The sequence below is a fragment of the Cydia splendana genome, chromosome 26, assembly GCF_910591565.1.
Source record: "Cydia splendana chromosome 26, ilCydSple1.2, whole genome shotgun sequence".
NCBI classification, from domain to species: domain Eukaryota; kingdom Metazoa; phylum Arthropoda; class Insecta; order Lepidoptera; family Tortricidae; genus Cydia; species Cydia splendana.
Window position 1 is genome coordinate 10,744,011 of NC_085985.1, and position 20,573 is coordinate 10,764,583.

The 20,573-nt window shown below is 39.7% G+C and overlaps 2 protein-coding genes across 2 annotated transcripts in view; one reads left to right on the forward strand and one right to left on the reverse strand.

The window, feature by feature from the left end:
• Positions 1-2,080: 2,080 nt before the first annotated feature.
• LOC134803594 (zinc finger protein Xfin-like) overlaps positions 2,081-20,573 on the reverse strand; it is a 29,507-nt gene continuing 11,014 nt past the window's right edge. The window contains exon 7 of the mRNA XM_063776395.1: positions 2,081-2,147. The gene's annotated coding sequence lies outside the window, so the exon portion shown is untranslated. The remainder of the gene's footprint in view (positions 2,148-20,573) is intronic.
• LOC134803109 (zinc finger protein 551-like) lies at positions 3,393-16,279 on the forward strand. The gene is made up of 8 exons (XM_063775817.1): positions 3,393-3,773; positions 4,075-4,404; positions 4,752-4,895; positions 6,729-6,854; positions 7,981-8,103; positions 14,040-14,122; positions 15,318-15,432; positions 16,050-16,279. Exons 1-8 carry the CDS (start codon positions 3,564-3,566, stop codon positions 16,101-16,103), a joined length of 1,185 nt encoding a protein of 394 aa, XP_063631887.1. The 5' UTR covers positions 3,393-3,563; the 3' UTR covers positions 16,104-16,279.

Sequence of the window (20,573 nt, forward strand, 5' to 3'; positions counted from 1 at the left end):
TAAAACTATTTAGATCGATTTTGTATTATTGTGGCTAATGTTATAAATACGAAAATGATGACTAAAATACTCTTGATTTATAAATTATTTACAAAAAAAAAAATATTTAGAATGATTATTTTTACAAGCTTTTATTTAAGTAAAGGGGCCCACTGATTAACAGTCCGCCGGACGGTATCGGCCTGTCAGTTGTTAGAAACTGTCAAAATTTTGTTCTAACTGACAGGCCTATACTGTCCGGCGGACCGTTAATCAGTGGGCCCCTTAACTTGCAATGTACCTATGTTTGTACGGTACGGGTCAAATATTGCAAGTTAAATTTGACCCACTTCCCGATTTCCGATGAAGATGGTGCATACATAATTATGTAACTATTAAATTATTATTTATTTTTTGATATATGTATATTATTATCTATTTCATTCATTTAATTTCATAAGAAAATAACTAACCTAAAAACTTAAAAACTAAATCTAAAAATAAATAATTACAAACTATCCTGCGGAATGGTGCCGTAGATGCTGGCAGCATTTCCCCGCTGTATCGCAATACTTATTCTTTGTGCGAGGAAGCTGCCAGCTCTACGATCACCAGTGGCGTCTGCTATCCTTTTGAATAAATCCTTAAATAGCGTAGACGCGTTCGGACCCCACGGGCCAAGGGTCTTATATAACTTATGTAAGTCGGGTGACAATAGGGTATTTGACTACTAGTCAAATCAGTTTCTTTTTCGAACTGTCAGAACGATTTTGCTACTATGGAATTTTTATGAAACAATAGCTTGTGAGGTCACAATCAAATTACCTACTCTTTATAGTTTTATACGGTTTTTAAAATAGAAATTGTGTCTAAAAATAACTGCTGTCTCCGTTTCTCTATTAATCTTTTGATGCTTAATTACATGCATGGTGTAAAATAATTTATTTTAAATACAGTCACATACCCAATACAATATTATGGTACCATCGAGCTGATTTGATGATGGAGACACGAGGTGGCCATAGGGACTCTGTAATAAAACAACGAAACCTAATTGTGTTTGGGGTTTTTAGAATTGTCTCGATGAGTATTAGTACTATTAGTTGTCTGTGGTAAGAAAAGTGCAGTCCGCGCTAAAAGCTTGTACCAAAAATTTAATTTTTGCCAAAAACTTATTTAGATTAACTTACGAATGAAACCAGCGAAAGCAATCTGTTATGTAAAATTAAAATTATATCCGGCTAGAATTGATTGTCTGAAGCACGAAATTGTCTTAGATTTGACGCATCTTACTCAATCTATGTATTTTTGATCCATACGAAGTAGATCAATAAAATTGTTTCGTAAAAATGTTTTTCCTTTTTTTCTTTCTTTGTTTGCCCAAGTCATTGACATAGATATCTAGGAACTGGCTTTACGGGCAATAATAATGAGGCATGACAGGGGCCAGTACAGCGGTGTGACACCGGTACAACGCGATTGGTTGATGAGTTCGCATCACGCGCGCGATTGGTTGATGAGTTCGCATCACGCGCGCGATTGGTCGCAACTAGTTGCGTTAGACTGCACGATTGGCTCGAATTCGTGAGTGACACTACTGAACTAGTACCATTTTTAGGGTTCCGTACCCAAAGGGTAAAAACGGGACCCTATTACTAAGACTGCTGTCCGTCCGTCCGTCCGTCTGTCACCAGGCTGTATCTCATGAACCGTGATAGCTAGGCAGTTGAAATTTTCACAGAAGTATTTCTGTTGCCGCTATAACAACAAATACTAAAAAGTACAGAACCCTCGGTGGGCGAGTCCTACTCGCACTTGTCCGGTTTTTACTTTTAGTGCCCGTAAGGCCCGTCCTTAGATAATATACGTCAATGGCCCAAGTACTCTGTAGCTTTAATAAGTCACTTTTGGAGGTCAATGAGGTCATGAACATTATACAGACAGGCATGGTGTGCAATCTAAGTTTCCATTATCCAGCATGAACTTAGAGGATATAACCAACGGAGACGCCATGTCTAAAATTTTCGGTACAAAATAGTCTGCCGTTTTTTGCGGGGGAGGGGCACATCAAATGTCAGTCCATACATATGGTTGACATGTGGTTGACCATTGGCCGCCTATTTTCGACAGAGGGGAACGCCTGTTAATGGCGGCTCCATTGTTAATTACTCCGAGAGCATGAAGGTGTCAAAAATAACGCAAAATCAAACCCTATCACTTAGCTGTAGAGCTCAAAATTCCCTCTGCCTTAGTGTGGTATACCATCTGTCCAATGCACAGATCTATTTCTATGGTCCAATGTGTATTGCATCTCACATTTTACTTTTATGAGAGAGTGAGATGCAATGATATTGGACAGGTACAGGAATAACACCATCAAAGAGAATTAAGTGTTTCCATTATCTGTGCCTTAATGGACCGCGTGCTTCTGCGTGAACTGGACTAAGCCCAATAAAATTGTATTTCCCACATTTATTTTGTGATTAGGCTGCCAAAACAGAACCTGCTGGGCATTTATTGCATGCAAAAGGTGTTGCTGAGCATGGTATAATAATATACTCCGCCTGGTACTCCATTCCGAGATTCGCGTATGACCTAACTGACACGCGCCTACGTCATCATGCTGTTTACAGGTTCTCAAACTTTGAAATGTGGGAGAATTTTAACCAACGGTGAAAATTATTTTAACGGCATTAATTTTAAGTTATTCATGTAGAAACATAGTAAAATAAAACAAATCTAATGTATTAAATTAAACTTTATTTATCTATACAAGACAAACGTTTAAAAAACTAATTCACAGTTACACATTAATTACCAAGCTTACGACGTGAAAAGTTTGGAAAACACTGCGACTGCTGACACTGAGCGAGAAGGAAATAACAATTAACACGCGTTCGACAAGGATGACGGTCAGGGCATGAAGTTATCTAGATCCGAATTGTCAAATGTCCACAGCGCTATCCTGTGGTACCAGTAGTATAAACAGAATTACCCGAAAGTCTGAAATTTCTTTCGTGAATCGGAAGATATTGCTAACGAGTAATTAAAAATGACGTGTTATTGTAAAATTTAAGCTAAAATACATATAAATGAAAATTATAAAATTATAAAGAAATATTTTAACTTATTAACCATAGGTATAATGTACCCATGTAACATGTTATGTTGAAATAAAGTGGCAATGTTATTGTGACGTAATCGAGTGTCACTCTGGGAATGGAAGACCATGTTTTATTAGACCATGTTGCTGAGGTGAAGTCGGTTGAGATACCAAAAGAACAAAACCTTGGCTCTTGCTACTCACCACTAGATGGCGCTATTCCTCTGAAACTCTAACGATTTTAAACGTAGCTCGAACAGCGGTCGCTTTCATTAATTAAAAAAAAACCAAAACGTCAATAAAACAATGGCCGACACAGTTGTTTATATTGCGGCTTATGAACTAAAAACTTGAATGTTTTAGCAATATCAAATAAAATATCAGGAATTTCTTTCACATAAGCCTCTCCATGAATAAACTCGACGTATCGTGGTGTTTAGCAAGCGGCTTCCATTGTAAATCAAGTCGCAAAACTTAAAAAATGTTAGCCTTATTAATATTAAACAGAATAAGTATGAAGCGACGTAGTTTACGTGCTAAAGAGTCTGCATTTACGGCCGAAAAGAAGCCGGACACGCAGTCCATGTACTGCCGAACCTGCCTGAGCGCCGAGGAGCTCGTGGCTATTTTCTACAGCCCTGGAATGGAAAAGAAACGGAGTGAAGAATTGAGACTCGTCACCGGTTTAGAGGTATTGTTTTACTGATATTGTTGCTTAAAGATGTTCTGCCGTGTATATAACAGGGTAAAGAAAGATAAATATCATTACTCTAATTAATTGCAGACATCAAATACTTATTTTCTTTATTTAGGATTACCAACAGATAATACATCTTACATGCTCTTAAATATATATAACTATCATGACTGATGCTTATCTAATTATAGGTAACCACAACTTATTCTTTACTTATATCAAACCATAAAAAATTGCTTAAGGTTTGTATGTTTCACGATAATTTAAAATTGGAAAAAAAATACTTCTCTTTCAGATAATGGAAAACGACGGCCTCTCACAAAAAATGTGCACCAGCTGCATAGAGAAAGTGAACAACGCCTTACAGTTCAGAAAACAGAGCAAGAAAGCTGAGAAGTCCCTCTTAAACATGTCCCTAGGGTGCAAACCAAAGAAAAAATCAATATCAAAAGCAACGCGGAAAACAGTAAAAATTAAAAGCCCCAAGGCGCAAAAGATTAAGCAGAAAGTGGAGAAAGAGGAACTGGACTTTGACTGTTCGTATGATGATTTTCAGAATGATGATGATTATCCGGAGGTTCCGGTGCTCGAGTATCCGGAGGAGGGGAAACCTAAAATAAAGCAGGTAATTAATTAGTAATCTCATGTGAATAATTTTACTATTTAGACTCACTTGTATTAAGTCACTCGCGCGACATGTTTCGGAGAGCCTAGGTCTCCTTTCTCAAGCACTAACAGTGCGAGCAGCGTTCTCGACGGCCGTGTATCCCGTACTGCGGCTCGTGGTGGTAGTGTAAGTGGTAAATATCAAATGATATTTCGTACATAAGTTCCTAAAAATTCATTGGTACGAGCCGGGGTTTGAACCCTCGACCGCCTGATTTAAAGTCGCATGCTCTTACTGCTAGGCCACCAGCGCTTCGTCGTCAATATTAACTTATCTTTCTAAAATGTTAACTTATCTTTTCCCAGCTGTTAAAAAAACCAGGCGTCCGAAAGCGGGTGTCCATCCCTAATGCGGCGTCCTACAAGTGTCCTACTTGCAGCAAGGAGTTCCGTATGAAGGCCACGTACAAGGCACACATGCGGTTCCACACCAACTACTGTGTGTGTGAGGTAAGCACTAGCGTGTGTATACGGGTGTCCATCCCGAACACAACTTCCTACAAGTGTCCTACTTGCAGCAAGGAGTTCCGTATGACGGCCACGTACAAGGCACACATGCGGTTCCACACCAACTACTGTGTGTGTGAGGTAAGCACTAGCATGTGTAAACGGGTGTCCATCCCGAACACAGCGTCCTACAAGTGTCCTACTTGCAGCAAGGAGTTCCGTATGAAGGCCACGTACAAGGCACATATGCGGTTCCACACCAACTACTGTGTGTGTGAGGTAAGCACTAGCATGTGTAAGCGGGTGTCCATCCCGAACACAGCGTCCTACAAGTGTCCTACTTGCAGCAAGGAGTTCCGTATGAAGGCCACGTACAAGGCACACATGCGGTTCCACACCAACTACTGTGTGTGTGAGGTAAGCACTAGCATGTGTAAACGGGTGTCCATCCCGAACACAGCGTCCTACAAGTGTCCTACTTGCAGCAAGGAGTTCCGTATGAAGGCCACGTACAAGGGACACATGCGGTTCCACACCAACTACTGTGTGTGTGAGGTAGGCACTAGCATGTGTAAACGGGTGTCCATCCCAAACACAGCGTCCTACAAGTGTCCTGCTTGCAGCAAGGAGTTCCGTATGAAGGCCACGTACAAGGCACACATGCGGTTCCACACCAACTACTGTGTGTGTGAGGTAAGCACTAGCATGTGTAAACGGGTGTCCATCCCTAACGCGGCGTCCTACAAGTGTCCTACTTGCAGCAAGGAGTTCCGTATGAAGGCCACATACAAGGCACACATGCGGTTCCACACCAACTACTGTGTGTGTGAGGTAAGCACTAGCGTGTGTAAACGGGTGTCCATCCCGAACACAGCGTCCTACAGGTTTGCTACTGGAAACAGGTGGATTTATTTCTCACCAGCTCACACTTATAATTTTTATATAAAGTAGCAAAACATTTATTCCAATGTACAGTCACCAGCAATAATATGTTACTCTTCAAAGGCCGCAAAAATATGTGACACACTCTTATAGCTCTATAAATAAGATCGTGTCAGATATTTTTGCTGCCTTCGTTGTGTAACATATTATTGCAGGTGACTGTACTGACAATTTTGTTTCGAGCCCATGCATGCAGCAGTGCTGTAGGAGAGGACAATATGATTTGGACAACGTTTTTGAAAAGTACATTTTTTCAGCAATAAAAGTCTCATGCAATTTTATTATACGATCAAAATAAACTAGATTAAACATTACTATTATGGTTCCCATTACTGGGTCATTTTAAGTTCATGTGTAAAGTTTATTAGAATAAACAAAATTTTTGTGTAGAACTAGACGTACTAATTTGCATCGGGGCTCGTACAATTAAAAATATACGGAAAATGAAATACAGTTAAAAGCCACGTAACAACAGGCAATAAAAACAGGCAGGCAAAAGTGTTGTGTACAATTGAAAACAAATAACCGTCGTCTAGTACCCACAACACAAGCCTTATTGACCTTACCGTGGGACTAGATTATAATTAATAAATAAATATTATAAGGACATTCTTACACAAATTGACTAAGCCCCACGGTAAGCTCAAGAAGGCTTGTGTTGTGGGTGCTCAGACAACGATAAAATAAATATAATATACAAATACTTTAAGTATTATACATATAAAACATCCATGACTCAGGAACAAATAATATCCGTGCTCATTGCACAAATAAATGCCCTTACTGGGATTCGAACCCCGGACCATCGGCTTCGCAGGCAGGGTCACTACCGCTAGGCTAGACCGGTTGTCAATTTAATAACTATTACAATTATGTTACTTGTCAATGTTGCAGGCGTGTGGCAAACGCTGCCGTAACAATAACCAGCTGCAGGAGCACAAACGCGCGCGGCACGGACTCGGCCGGATACACAAGTGTGCCTACTGCGAGTACAGCTCCGCCACCAAGGAGGCGCTCACGGTGAGTGCCGCATATACTTGTATACTAGATACCAGATATAGGATACCAGGTACAAGAGCACAAACGCGCGCGGCACGGACTCGGCCGGATACACAAGTGTGCCTACTGCGAGTACAGCTCCGCCACCAAGGAGGCGCTCACGGTGAGTGCCGCATATACTTGTATACTAGATACCAGATATAGGATACCAGGTACAAGAGCACAAACGCGCGCGGCACGGACTCGGCCGGATACACAAGTGTGCCTACTGCGAATACAGCTCCGCCATCAAGGAGGCGCTCACGGTGAGTGCCACATAAACTTGTATACTAGATACCAGATATAGGATACCAGGTACGAGAGCACAAACGCGCGCGGCACGGACTCGGCCGGATACACAATTGCGGGCATCTTTCTCTGTCCCTCTTATTACGCCTTCATTGGACTAAAAGAGAATTTCAATTTGCGAATTTCGGTTTTCGCGGTAGCCCCCCTGTATTCTTCAACAGATATCCTTTTTACCCGACTGCGTCGGAAGGAGGGTAATGTTTTTGGAGAGTATGTATGTATGGCCATTTCTTTGGCACGCCCTACAGCCCAAACGGCTGGACGTAGTGTTTCTACTTGAAATAAAAACAATTTAAAACATTTTCTGAAAATAAATTAATTTGTTCTAATACATACTTGTTCCAACCGGTACGAATGGAGGTCCAAGGGGGAGGCCTATGTTCAGCAGTGGACGTCTTATGGCTGAGATGATGATGATGATGATGATGATGATATACTTGTAATTTTCCCACCATTTGGGGTAGAATGCGTCCAAGTCGTCCCGCCATCTCCTTTTCAATCTGCCTAGACCCCGGCCTGCGCCGTGACAGGGTCGAGTGGAGAAAACGAGGAGAGGCCTTTGCCCAGCAGTGGGACACCAAAGTAGGCTAGTAAAATATTTTTGTATTTTTTTTTATAGCCTATTTTGTGTCCTACTGCTGGGCAAAGGCCTCTCCTTTCTTCCTTCTCTTCTCATCACGGTTTGGTGCATGTTCCCGCCAGTCGCTGCAAAAAGCGTCAAGGTCATACCGCCATCTCTTTTTTGGTCTACCTCTGCCCCGGCTAATCTGTAATATAATTATCTGTGTGTTATGAACAGATACACGAGCGGCGTCACACGGGCGAGCGGCCGTACGTGTGCGACCACTGCGGCGCCTCCTTCCATCGCCGGTCTAACCTGGTCCAGCACATCGCCATACACCTGCCGGAGAAAAACTTCCAGGTGTGTCAGTACGGATCTATATCTGAATCCCTAAAGTTATTTGTTTCACTTGGGGGCAAAGTTGTTGTTTAACCGCTCGTGCTAATATTGATACCCGAGCAATCGGAAGATTAAGATTAGCGAGTGGTACGAAAAATGGAATCTTGAGCGTTGCGAGGGTTTCAAAGCACGAGGGTGAAACAAAATATGTCCCCGAATGAAACACAACATTTTTCACCACACCAACCCGAAGCAAATATTAAATGTAAAATATCAAACAAAATCAAATCCAAATGAATGTTATTAAATATTTATCATCCAAAATCATAATTTAAAAGTCAATCACAACTCAAAATTTGCATTTGATTACTTTGCCTCACATGTGAATAAAATGCAACTTTGGTATCAGTTTTTCAAGTGCAAAGTTAGCCTTTCCGAGCTGGTGTGGTGAAAAAGTCTTTTTTCCTATCTTTGCATTCCCTAATATCGTTTGCCATAATGATCAGTTATTTAATTACACAAACGGGTCTACCGCGATATAATTTCATTGTTTTTACAATGGGTAAAAACAATGAAATTATATCGCGGTAGACCCGTTTGTGTAATTAAATATGTGTACAAAACGCGAGAGTTTAAAGTGTTATAATGATCAGAATTCCTAACACTAAAAACCCTAATTTTTGTTTCCCTATTATTGATTACGTATCCTAATGTTATTAAGCATAATTTTTCTTTTTTGCGAGGGTCGCAGTTCTAACCTAACCTAACCCACTTTTGTGGCAGCAAGTTCTAACCTAACCATTTTTCAGAACCATTACATTATGGAAAATAATCGTTATGGCAATTGATCGTTAGGGCATTAGGACAAACCAGTTAGGGCAAGTGACTTTAGGACAAACGTTGTTAGGGATTCAGAAGGACACCCGACAGTACATACTTACAGCCCAGCCCATAGATAACAGCTCAGTCTGTCAGTGGGTCTATATTGGGTCGTATAATCATTGATTGTCCTAATGCAGCATTTCCCAAACTATGGATCGCGATACAAATATACAGTGTGCGCTATTTAGGTATTGACAGCCCAGCATTTTAATATTATTTTTCACGATAATTATCAAAATAGAAATATCGTACTATAATTATCACGATGTTTATCAAATTGTTACATGATTTATTAACAAACTATTATAACACTTTAGACTCTCGCGTTTTGTAAACATATTTAATTACACAAGCGGGTCTACCGCGATATAATTCCATTGTTTTTACCTTAAAATCCTGAGTTGCACCAGCTGCGGTCACGGAAAAACTGACGTCCCAGCTAATGTCAACGGAGATATAAATATATCTCCGATAAAGGAAATTATATTGCGGTAGACCACGTTGTGTAACAAACTACTAATAATCACGACAATTATTAAACGAGAATTATCGGGAAGATTATGTTTTCGAACGTTCCTGTTAATCCTGCTTGGGTCAGGCGTGGCTCACTCCGCGATTTCGTCGCTTTGCAACAAGTAGCAAGTACATCCGTCCCACACCAATTTTGGTGGCTAGCCATAAGCCGCTAAGCTGTCGCCACCTAGCGGTCATATCTATCCTAATCTTTGTCTGTTTTGTTAGAGAGTGAATCTTCTGCACCTAGTACTATTATTTCGTCGGGTGACAAGCAAAAGTCACTAAGTACCACTACAAGTTCATAGCCATAGTGAACCATATTAGTACTAAAAGAAGGTCGATTTTTGTTTAATTTTTTTTTGTAAGTAGTGATTTTTCCTTGTCACCTGACGATGTATTCGTGGGTTTTATTGTAACAACGGTTTCCCGGGCACAGTGCGACATGTGCCCGAAGCGGCTCAAGTCGCGCAAGTTCCTGCAGATCCACAAGCACAACGCGCACACGGGCAAGCGCTACGGCTACCTGTGCCCGGTGTGCGCGCACCGCTTCGAGAAGCCCAACAAGGTGCGCGCGCACGCCCGCCGCGTGCACGCCCACGACGCGCGCGCGCCCATCGTGCGCGTGCAGCTCTAGCCGACATGACTACGACAGACTTTACTATTGGCTACTTTCCTACTAGTCAAATCAGCTTCTTTTTTAGAACTGTCAAAACGATTTGCTAATATGGAATTTATATGAAAACGTGTGTAGTGACGTCACAGTCAACTCACCTACTCTTTATACTTCCATCCGATTTATTAAATATAAATTGTGTTTAAAAATAACTGCTATCTATGTTTTTCCAATAATGACCTGGTGCTTTATTTCGTGCACGGTGTGAAATAATTTATTTTAAATAGAGGAAAGTACCCAATTTACTAGCTGATTTTTTTTCGCTCTCACACTGGCAAATAATGCAGTTATATTATATGTATATTGTTTGACTTTGTTATCTAGTACAAAATCATTCGAAACTCTGAAAGGGGCTCGGAAACAGTGGTAGCACCCCTAGAAAATTTTGTTCAGGGCTGAAATCTATAACTGAAACCACATTTTCCATACTTTAGATCCAGGGTTCTTTGTCCCTTTTTTATTTCTTTCAAGTATACACTTATTATTTAATATGTTATAGTGTATATTAACGTATTTTTATAATTGTTATTAATAAATATACATGATATTAAATCGATAAATAATCAGTATTTCTAATTTAATTAGGTTTTATTTAACGTATTTATTCGATATTAAATTTTAATGTTTATTTACAAATCATTACTCTCCTTCGTAAAGTAATTTAATGTGATCAGTAAAGTTGTATTATTGACATATTGACATTATTGACGTAGAGGCTCCGGTAATCGACATTTTCAACCATAATGTCATTGCAATAAAGTTGACAGCAAGGTGTCGAATATTGGGTCTTAAGATGTCTATTTATGGGGTGTTTACTTTGCTACAAATAGTAGAAATGACCAATTAAATTCTGAGCATGATTAACCTTTGAAAATGCAATTTTAACACAAAAAAAAACCCTTTTTTATTAGACTATTGACAAACCACATGACTGTTAATATATGTGGCATTTTATCAGAGAAGGCTCCTGCACATGGAGCATAAGGACAGTTTAGGCATGGAATAACACGTCTACAAAAATGACAATTAAAATAGACATGGACAGTCGCCATCAGATATATCGGACCGACCAAAGTTCTCCGAAATATCTGAACACTCATTCTAACGCCTTGACAATGGTTAGAGTGTTCAGAGCTTGGGCACAAATCACGCGAGGTTCGAAGGGTGGGGTGTCACGAAAAAATCACGACAGATCACGTTGGGGGAGGGGGGGTATAAGAAGACCTCCCGTGTATTTTTCTACAGTGAACGAAACTAAGAAAAATCGGGCAAGTGCGAGTCGGACTCGCGCACGAAGGGTTCCGTACCATAAAAAAAAAAAAAAAAACAAAAAAAAAACGGTCACCCATCCAAGTACTGACCACTCCCGACGTTGCTTAACTTTGGTCAAAAATCACGTTTGTTGTATGGGAGCCCCATTTAAATCTTTATTTTATTCTGTTTTTAGTATTTGTTGTTATAGCGGCAACAGAAATACATCATCTGTGAAAATTTCAACTGTCTAGCTATCACGGTTCGTGAGATACAGCCTGGTGACAGACGGACGGACGGACGGACGGACGGACGGACGGACAGCGAAGTCTTAGTAATAGGGTCCCGTTTTACCCTTTGGGTACGGAACCCTAAAAATACCTACCACATGAGTAGATACTTTTTCTCGGTTTCATTAAACATAAATCTTCACTCCGCACTTCAAAATAGCGAGTCTATTCTACGAAATTTTGGAGTGCGTGGCCTTGACCGGTCGGATCAAAAAAATACACGTGAGGTTATGCGGGGGAGGGGGTAGCCAAAACCTCACTAAATATCACCAAGGGGGAGGGAGGTGCGTGATTTGTGAGCACCTATGCCGCTCAGATATATCTGATGGCGACTACTGGACATGAGGACATGAGTGACATGACACTCGCTAGAGTTGCGCTGCGATCGCTCGCCATTCACAAGGTAAGGTAACGGCACTAGTTCACACTATATTATATAACAAACATGCAAATATTTGTCTAACTTTGCCACTATAATACTTAACTTTGCCCAATGACCACTTTGCCCGCTATAAATACATTTATGCGAGTATGTACTCATATATTTGTTTTGCTTTATTGTTGGGTATTTTAAAACGTAATCCCATCAAAAACATAAATGTGAAATGAGAGCCAAGTTCAATATTAAGAATATTCGTCGTTGTTGACTTCGCCGGAAAAATAATTGAGATCTTTATGGGTGCCAACTGCCAAGTTCTAGTTTGCTTGAGGTGTAATTAAAATTCAGGATTTGACTTGTCTTGTTTTTACATAACGCTATATTATTTCTCATATATTACTTTTCTAAAATTTAGTTTTTTGGTATAAAATTTATGTTTAATAGATTCTGAGTTACGCAGGGGTTAAAAGTGGCTCTAAATGGTTCGTGTAATATAACACACGGCCGCTGCGTCGCGTTCTTTTTTCTTTTGACCTTGGCTTGACACGCTGCCGCGTGTCTAGATAATGTATTTACCTACGTAAAGATGCAATGTCTTATGCTATATGCAAGCATAACTATACAGGTTGAAATTTTAACCACCAGCCATATTCTGCGTAGTGAACTTTTATTATGGAACCAGTGCCGAAATCGCGAAAAATAATTTGGCTGTTTCATACATTCACACTGATGGGATGCCGCTGATTTTTACGGGACAGTATGACCTATAAAGTAACTACGCAGAGTATGGCTGGTGGATAAAATTACAACCTGTATACAGGATGGCTAAAAAATAACTGCGTTCTCGTTGCCATGGAGGTTTGGGATTATACTGAGCAACTTTTACTATGGGACCAACCACGAAATCGCGAAAAAAAAATTTGGCTGTTTCATACATTTTGGCTTGGCATTAAATTTTTTTTCGCGATTTGGACGTTGGTCCCGTAGTAAAAGTTCCTCAGTTTAATCCCAAAACCTCCCTGGCAACAGGAATGCAGTTATTTTTTAGCCACCGTGTCACTGGTTGTTAGCTTTTAAATTTGATCTGATAAAATGTTCGTATTTGCATCTTTGTTTTTAAATAAACACTTACATATCTTGCGTATAGTGCACTAGTGGTTGACATTAAGGACTGCATAGTACTTGCATTTATATTTTCAACCGATTCAAAAAGACGCAATAATTAATACTTTTATGATAATCATCCATGGCAAATAAGTTTCATGTTATTTGTAGTTTATTGTCAACTACTGGTCCTATGACAAACACTAGTGCCCTTACCTTATTTTTATGTATTCTCTAAACCATGAAAATACCATGTGATTTCTACGTGTCTCTATTGTTTCCGAAAAAGTTTTAAGTCATAATGTATTGTTTGCACGTATTTTCGTTAGTCATAATTGATTTGGTTCAGAAACGCGTTACTTTTCAGGATTACCATAAAACAAACCTAACCTAACCTATATATAGGATAACCTTACGAAAATCGTGAAAAGTTAACGGTTTCAGTTTTATGACTAACGATAATATGACAAACAATACATTATGACTTAATACTTTATGGGAACCGAAGGGACCCCGAATTCTACTCCAGCGAGAAATCGAAATTGGCGTTCAAAGGGATAATATTAAATTTATAGGGACCGTGCACGAACTGTAGGGGGCAGCACAGGAGCCTCCAGTTTATTGTCCGAAGTGTAAATGTCAAGTATAAGCTTCCAATGTAACCCACAAGATGGCAGAACTCACAATGCACAAGAAAACGTACGTGAACTGTAGAGGGCACTTGCTTTGGCGTGAAGTGTCAATGTATAGTTTATGTTTCCGATTCAGGCCACAAGATGGCAGACCAACGCGCACGGCCCCTATAACTAGATAATCAGATGTCAGCTATTTTCCTATTGACAACAAGTGGTTCGTATTGCAGTGTACGCTGTGCATGAAGCGTGAGAAGTCGAAGAAGTTACTTCAAGTGCACGTGTTCAAGGCGCATCGGGAGAAGAGATACAGGTATGGGTTCTTCTCACCATCTTTTTAGGGTTCCGTGCACAAAGGGTCAATACCAGTGGGGGATTTGCAGTTTTTGCCGCCCTAAGTCCCAGGCCCTATAGCTGCCCCTTTCGCAGCACCCATCATATTGACTACATTTTAAGTTATTTCTTGTTATCGACAGCGAATTTATTGTCACAATTTGCCGCCCTAGGCCCGGGCCTACGGGGCCTTAGGGCAAATCCGCCTTATTACTAAGACTCCACTGTCCGTCTTTCACCAGGCTGTATCTCATGAAACGTGATAGCTACACAGTTGAAATTTCCACAGATGATGTATTTCTGTTGCCACTATAACAACAAACACTAATAAATTAATAGTTTAAAAAACACTAGAAAAACACGCTTGTTATAACCTTGAAACCTGGTCGTGTTCAAAGTCCATTACGAGACCTTTCTCACGAGTACAAACACAGCTATGATACGATGTTCCATCATGAAGTTCCAGTTCATATCTTCCGGCTCCATCATCAGATCAGTTCGACAGTACCATATTATTGTATTGTCATCAGAACTACATACAGCTGCCAATGTTCATGACGCTACGATCCTTGGAAGATGGTTAAATTAGTTACCTTAGATTCCATTACATAGTTACATACAGGTCGACCTAATAAAAGCGTGTTAAAAACGGAACCCTCGGTGGGCGAGTCCGACTCGCACTTGTTCGGCTTTCCTAGCGTTGCTTCCTAGCTATTTTTATTTATTTAGAACTAGCTTCTTCCTGCGACTTTGCGTGGGATGATGATGACGATTGATAAAAACTATCCTATATCCTTCCTCGGGCCTCAAACTATCTACATACCACATTTCATCCTCCAAAGGGCTTGTGCACACATCACGCGAGGTTGGATAGGGGGGGGGGGGGGGGGCAGCAGCGGCAGGTGCCTGTGCCATTCGGCCACCGGGCCACAGCGGCATAGGTCGAATTTTTCCAAGTATATGCACTTCTTACTGAAGGCTTATGACGCCCCCTGGCCATCCTTAAGGTAGAACAGTATGGTTCGGACCTTCTAACTGGATCATCTTAGGTGATACCGAGTTAGCGAGAGAGATGGCGCTGCCAATCAATACTATTAGAAGTTGGAGGCCTTGGGTCACTTTTTCTTAGTACATATATGACATTTATTTCAGTTTATTAATTGTATATTGTTTAGGTACATCTGCCCGGTGTGTCGCGACACGTTCACGCGGCCCGGCAACGTGCGCCAGCACCTCGCGCGCTCGCACGGCGTGTCGCGCGCCGACCAGCCGCGCATCGACCGCTTCCAGGTACCTTTACCTTACGTAGGTGCTGTACTGCCCTGTGGAGCAGGTACTGTACTGCCCTGCGGAGCAGGTACTGTACTGCCCTGCGGAGCAGGTACTGTACTTCCCCGCGGAGCAGGTACTGTACTGCACTGTGGAACAGGTACTGTGCTGCCCTGCGGAGCAGGTACTGTGCTGCCCCGCAGAGCAGGTACTGTACTGCACTGTGGAACAGGTACTGTGCTGCCCTGCGGAGCAGGTACTGTGCTGCCCCGCGGAGCAGGTACTGTGCTGCCCCGCGGAGCAGGTACTGTGCGGCCATGCGGAGCAGGTACTGTGCTGCCCTGCGGAGCAGGTACTGAACTGTGTATGGGAGGGCTCATACAATAAATGTGATTTTTTTTGCCGTTTTTTGCGAAATGGTACGGAACCCTTCGTGCGCGAGTCTGACTCGCACTTGGCCGGTTCTTTAATATTTGTTATATATAACGTTTACATTAAGTAAACTTGTCTTGTTGTCTTGTAAATACGCAAGTAAGTATAACGGGTTAGCACTGATTGACTAGCACGTTATCTTTTCGCGGATTAGCAAAGTAATATTTTGGTTTTAATTGTCTTGTAATCGTTATTTTTTCCAACAGGTACATAGCAATGTATCAGAAGAGATACCACCACGGGTGCTCACTTATTTATAGATCTACTAAAAATAATTTGTTAAATAGGGTATTTTCCTACTAGTCAAATCAGTTACTTTTTTAGAACTGTCAAAACGATTTGCTAATATGGAATTTATATGAAACATTACATCGCGACGTCACGGTCAACTCACCTACTTTTTATATTTCTATCCGATTTATTAAATAGAACTTGTGTTTAAAAATAAACTCCTATCTGTGTTTTTCTAATAATTATCTGGTGCTTTATTTCATGCATGGTGTAAAATAATTTATTTTATATACAGTATAATACCCTATTCTGTATGTGCAAAAAATTATTTGTAAAGATACCTTTTAGGTCCAGTGAAATGTTAACTTGATGTGGGCAGTAAGGTAATCTTTTCATTTATATGGACACTGCACTGTTTAACTTATATTATATATAAAGCCTTATCACTAATATATGATCACGCGCCATTTTGCGGAATTTCACTGGAGTTAATTTTTAGGGTTCCGTACCCAAAGGGTAAAACGGGACCCTATTACTAAGACTTCGCTGTCCGTCCGTCCGTCCGTCCGTCTGTCACCAGGCTGTATCTCACGAACCGTGATAACTAGACAGTTGAAATTTTCACAGATGATGTATTTCTGTTGCCGCTATAACAACAAATACTAAAAACAGAATAAAATAAATATTTAAATGGGGCTCCCATACAACAAACGTGATTTTTGACCAAAGTTAAGCAACGTCGGGAGTGGTCAGTATTTGGATGGGTGACCGTTTTTTTTGTTTTTTTTTTTTTTTTTTGCATTATGGTACGGAACCCTTCGTGCGCGAGTCCGACTCGCACTTGCCCGGTTTTTCATACTAAGGTGTATTCGGGTATTACCGAATGTCGGATAGTTCCGAAATTCAGATGAAAATCACCCTTAATTCCATCATAATAAAAGTCTCTTTCGGAATTATCCGACAGTTTTCGACATTCGGAATTACCCGAGTAAACCTTATACTGAACTGTCACATGAGAATAACAGCGCCCTCTTGACAATGATCATATATTACTGGTCAGGCTTTTATATATTAGCGCCTAGCGGCCGTGAAAAGAGGACAGGGCAGTTAATTTTTTGCCAAAAGTACACCGAGGAAGGTACCTATAGTCGGTTTTTTTTTAAACTATAAAGTATACTGCCCCGTACATTTTCTATGCAAGAAACAAATGAACGTTCCATTTTCCTGTGGGCATTACTTCATAGTTAAAAAAACGAACTATAGTTAAAGCAAAGAGAATAGATAGTATAGAGGGGTCCGGTCATAGTAAATTTTGTAGTCACAGTAAATTTACTGCCATCTATCGACACACGACTAAAATTCAAAATGAAAACGTATAAAATTATCAAAAAAATGTATATACAGTGAAACCTGGATAAGTGAGAATTCAAGGGACGAGCAGATTGGTCTCACTTAAAGAGGTATTCCACTTACCCAGGCTCTCAGTTAGCCAGGTACAAATAAATTTCTGTCTCATTTACAGAGGGTCCCATTAATAGAGGTGAGAATAGAGGATATTTCAGTTATAGAGGTGGTTAATAAGGTATTTTGTAATTATCTTTAAAAACAAATAAGGTAAAATAATCCTTGTCCCTAAATATTTTTTAAGTCTGTTAATTATTTCTTTAAATTTAATTTGAATGATAATATCTTCAAATGATAGTTTTTTTTTTCAATTAAATTTGATATGGACTTCCTGGATTGCCTCTTTGAAAATTATTAAATGAAAATGTGTTCATTCGTGTTACTTATCAAGATTTCAGCTTTCGTTTCGATAGTTTTAACTACATAAAGTAACTAAATTAAACTTGAAGTTGTTTAGACACATTTAAGCAAATGCGGAATTTGTGGATAGACTAAGAGTTAGTAAGAATACGGAAATTGATCAATAAAGTCCAAGTTAGAGAGGTCATAGACTGACTTTATCTCAGATACAGAGGTCAATTCCTATACAATTCTAAAAAAAACAACTAGGAAAATGTAATCTTATAAATATAGTCTCAGTAAAGGAGGTGAAGTACACTCTCTGTCTCAATTATAGAGGTAAATCTGACTATAAAATCACAACAACTAATCCCAGTTATAGAGGTTCGTTTTATCTCACTAACAGAGGTCATTCAGTGCTAAAGTGTCGGGACCGCACCATGAGTCCCAGCTATAGAGGTTTCTCACTTATCCAGGTCCCACTTAACCAGGTTTCACTGTATATGGATATATGATTTTATTATTTTTATATCGTTTTGACCCATGTTCATTCACTGATATCTGTGTTAAAATTGTTAAATATGAAACGGTGTCGTCACGCCATCTAGCCGAGCATAGGCTAAAGGTGTGTGCGCCATCTATCCGAGAATGATTTTTTCTTGATTTCCGAGGCACGTTTTTTCCTTAGACTTTATTCATCTTATACGAAGTAAAGAATAACGCTGCAGAGTTATCATGGTTTGACTATCACCATTTTTTACTTACAATTATTGGGTAAAGGTAAAGACATTTTAAGTTTAATTCTTTCTTACATATATAATTAATATAACAACATGAATAGTAGCTGAGATATTGTATTTATTGTTGCTATGTAACAAAAAAAAATATAAATTAGAAAAAAATAAATTTTAAAGGCTGTTTTATTCTTACCTGGCTTATTGCTGAATAGTTAAGGTATACATACATTCATAACCATTTTTTAAAACCAAAGTATCTACGCTTATCTACAACTTCTAGGACAGGTGCGCCGCACACAAACTAAAGTCGAACTTCTTTGCCGTGTTTGTGTGTGAGGGCCTTTAGAGTTAGTTGTTCTTAAAATAACTTTTTCAGAAATTCTAAGCCTGAAGAAGCCTAAAGGCCATAGATATTCAGGCTCTGAATCAAAGAATTTCTGAAAAAATAAGTTAATGGTGGAATGTACCCTTAGCATAGAGTGCTCACTTCATACATCAGTTACCAAAACGACTATTATTTTCGTAGTCGACATCTAACGTCAAGTAGCGGAATTATCAGTACTGCTACTCGACACTAGATGTCACGTGTCGCGACTGACGAAAAGTGTATTGCTGAACAATTCACAACTAATATTATAAGCAAAAGGAATTGAAAACAGAGTTCCGGATATAATATGAACTTTAAATTGTTGAGCATTATTAAGGCTCATTTAGACGGTGCGAGAACTCGCATGCGAGTTTCATTACATTGCGGTATTTGATTGGTCGGCTGAATTTGTTGTAACACTTGTAACCAATAATCCACAATGTAACTAAAATCGCATACGAGTTCGCGCGCCGTCTAAATCAGGCCTTAGACTTTCCGTTCGTCGCGACATCTATTGTCAAGTAGCAGTACTGATCAACTGTCACTATATAGGTAAATGATAAGAGCGCCCTCTTGACAATGATCATAATATAGGGCCCGTGCATGAACTATAGGGGGCAGCATAGGATCCGTCAGATTTTTGGAGCGAGGCGTAAATGTGTCGTTTATTCCGGTCCGATGTAGCCCACAAGATGGCAGAACCTGCTATGCACAAGGAAACGTACCTACGAGAACGGTAGATGGTAGCACTTGCTTTGGCAATGTACATGTGCACATATGTTTCCGATTCAGGCCACAGGATGGCAGACCCTCCAACGCGCACGGTCCCTATTATCAAAGATAATAGATAGTATAGAGGGCTCCTGTCATAGTAAATTTTGTAGTCACAGTAAATTTACTGCCATCTATCGACACACGACTAAAACTTAAAATGAAAACGTATAAAATTATCAAAAAAAATTACATATATATATGGATAAATGATTTTATTATTTTTATATCATTTTGACCTTTGTTCATTCACTGATATCTATGTGTTAAAATTGTTAAATATGAAACGGTGTCGTCACGCCATCTAGCCGAGTATAGGCCAAAGGTGTGTGCGCCATCTATCCGAGAATGACTATTTCTTGATTTCCGAGGCACGTTTTTTCCTTAGACTTTATTCATCTTATACGAAGTTACATATATCTTTGCTATTATATTACTGGTCAGGCGTTAGTAGTGTTGTGAATAATGCTCATTTCGAGGCTTAAAGACTCGAACCCTTAAGACTCTCGAAGCTTAACGCCTCAAAGGCGGCAAAGGCGATTTCATACATCCATACGCGTAAAATAAAGGCTACAAATATAATGACCACCAAAAAATACTTTGGTACCCTAAATAAAAAAATCATGCTTACCAAAAAAAATTACTGAACACCAAAAAAATAAGGCCTAAAAATACAAAAGTACCACCACTTTAATTACGACTGCACTTCAAATTGTATTCAAATACCAAATATATTGAATGATCACCAAAAATCATTAATGATCACCAAATCTTGAAGACCAAATTAATGCGATATTTTCACCTAAATAAACCACTATGATTACCAAAAAATGTATACATATTACCAAATAAAGTAAACTGATGCCAAAATGACTAGCCCC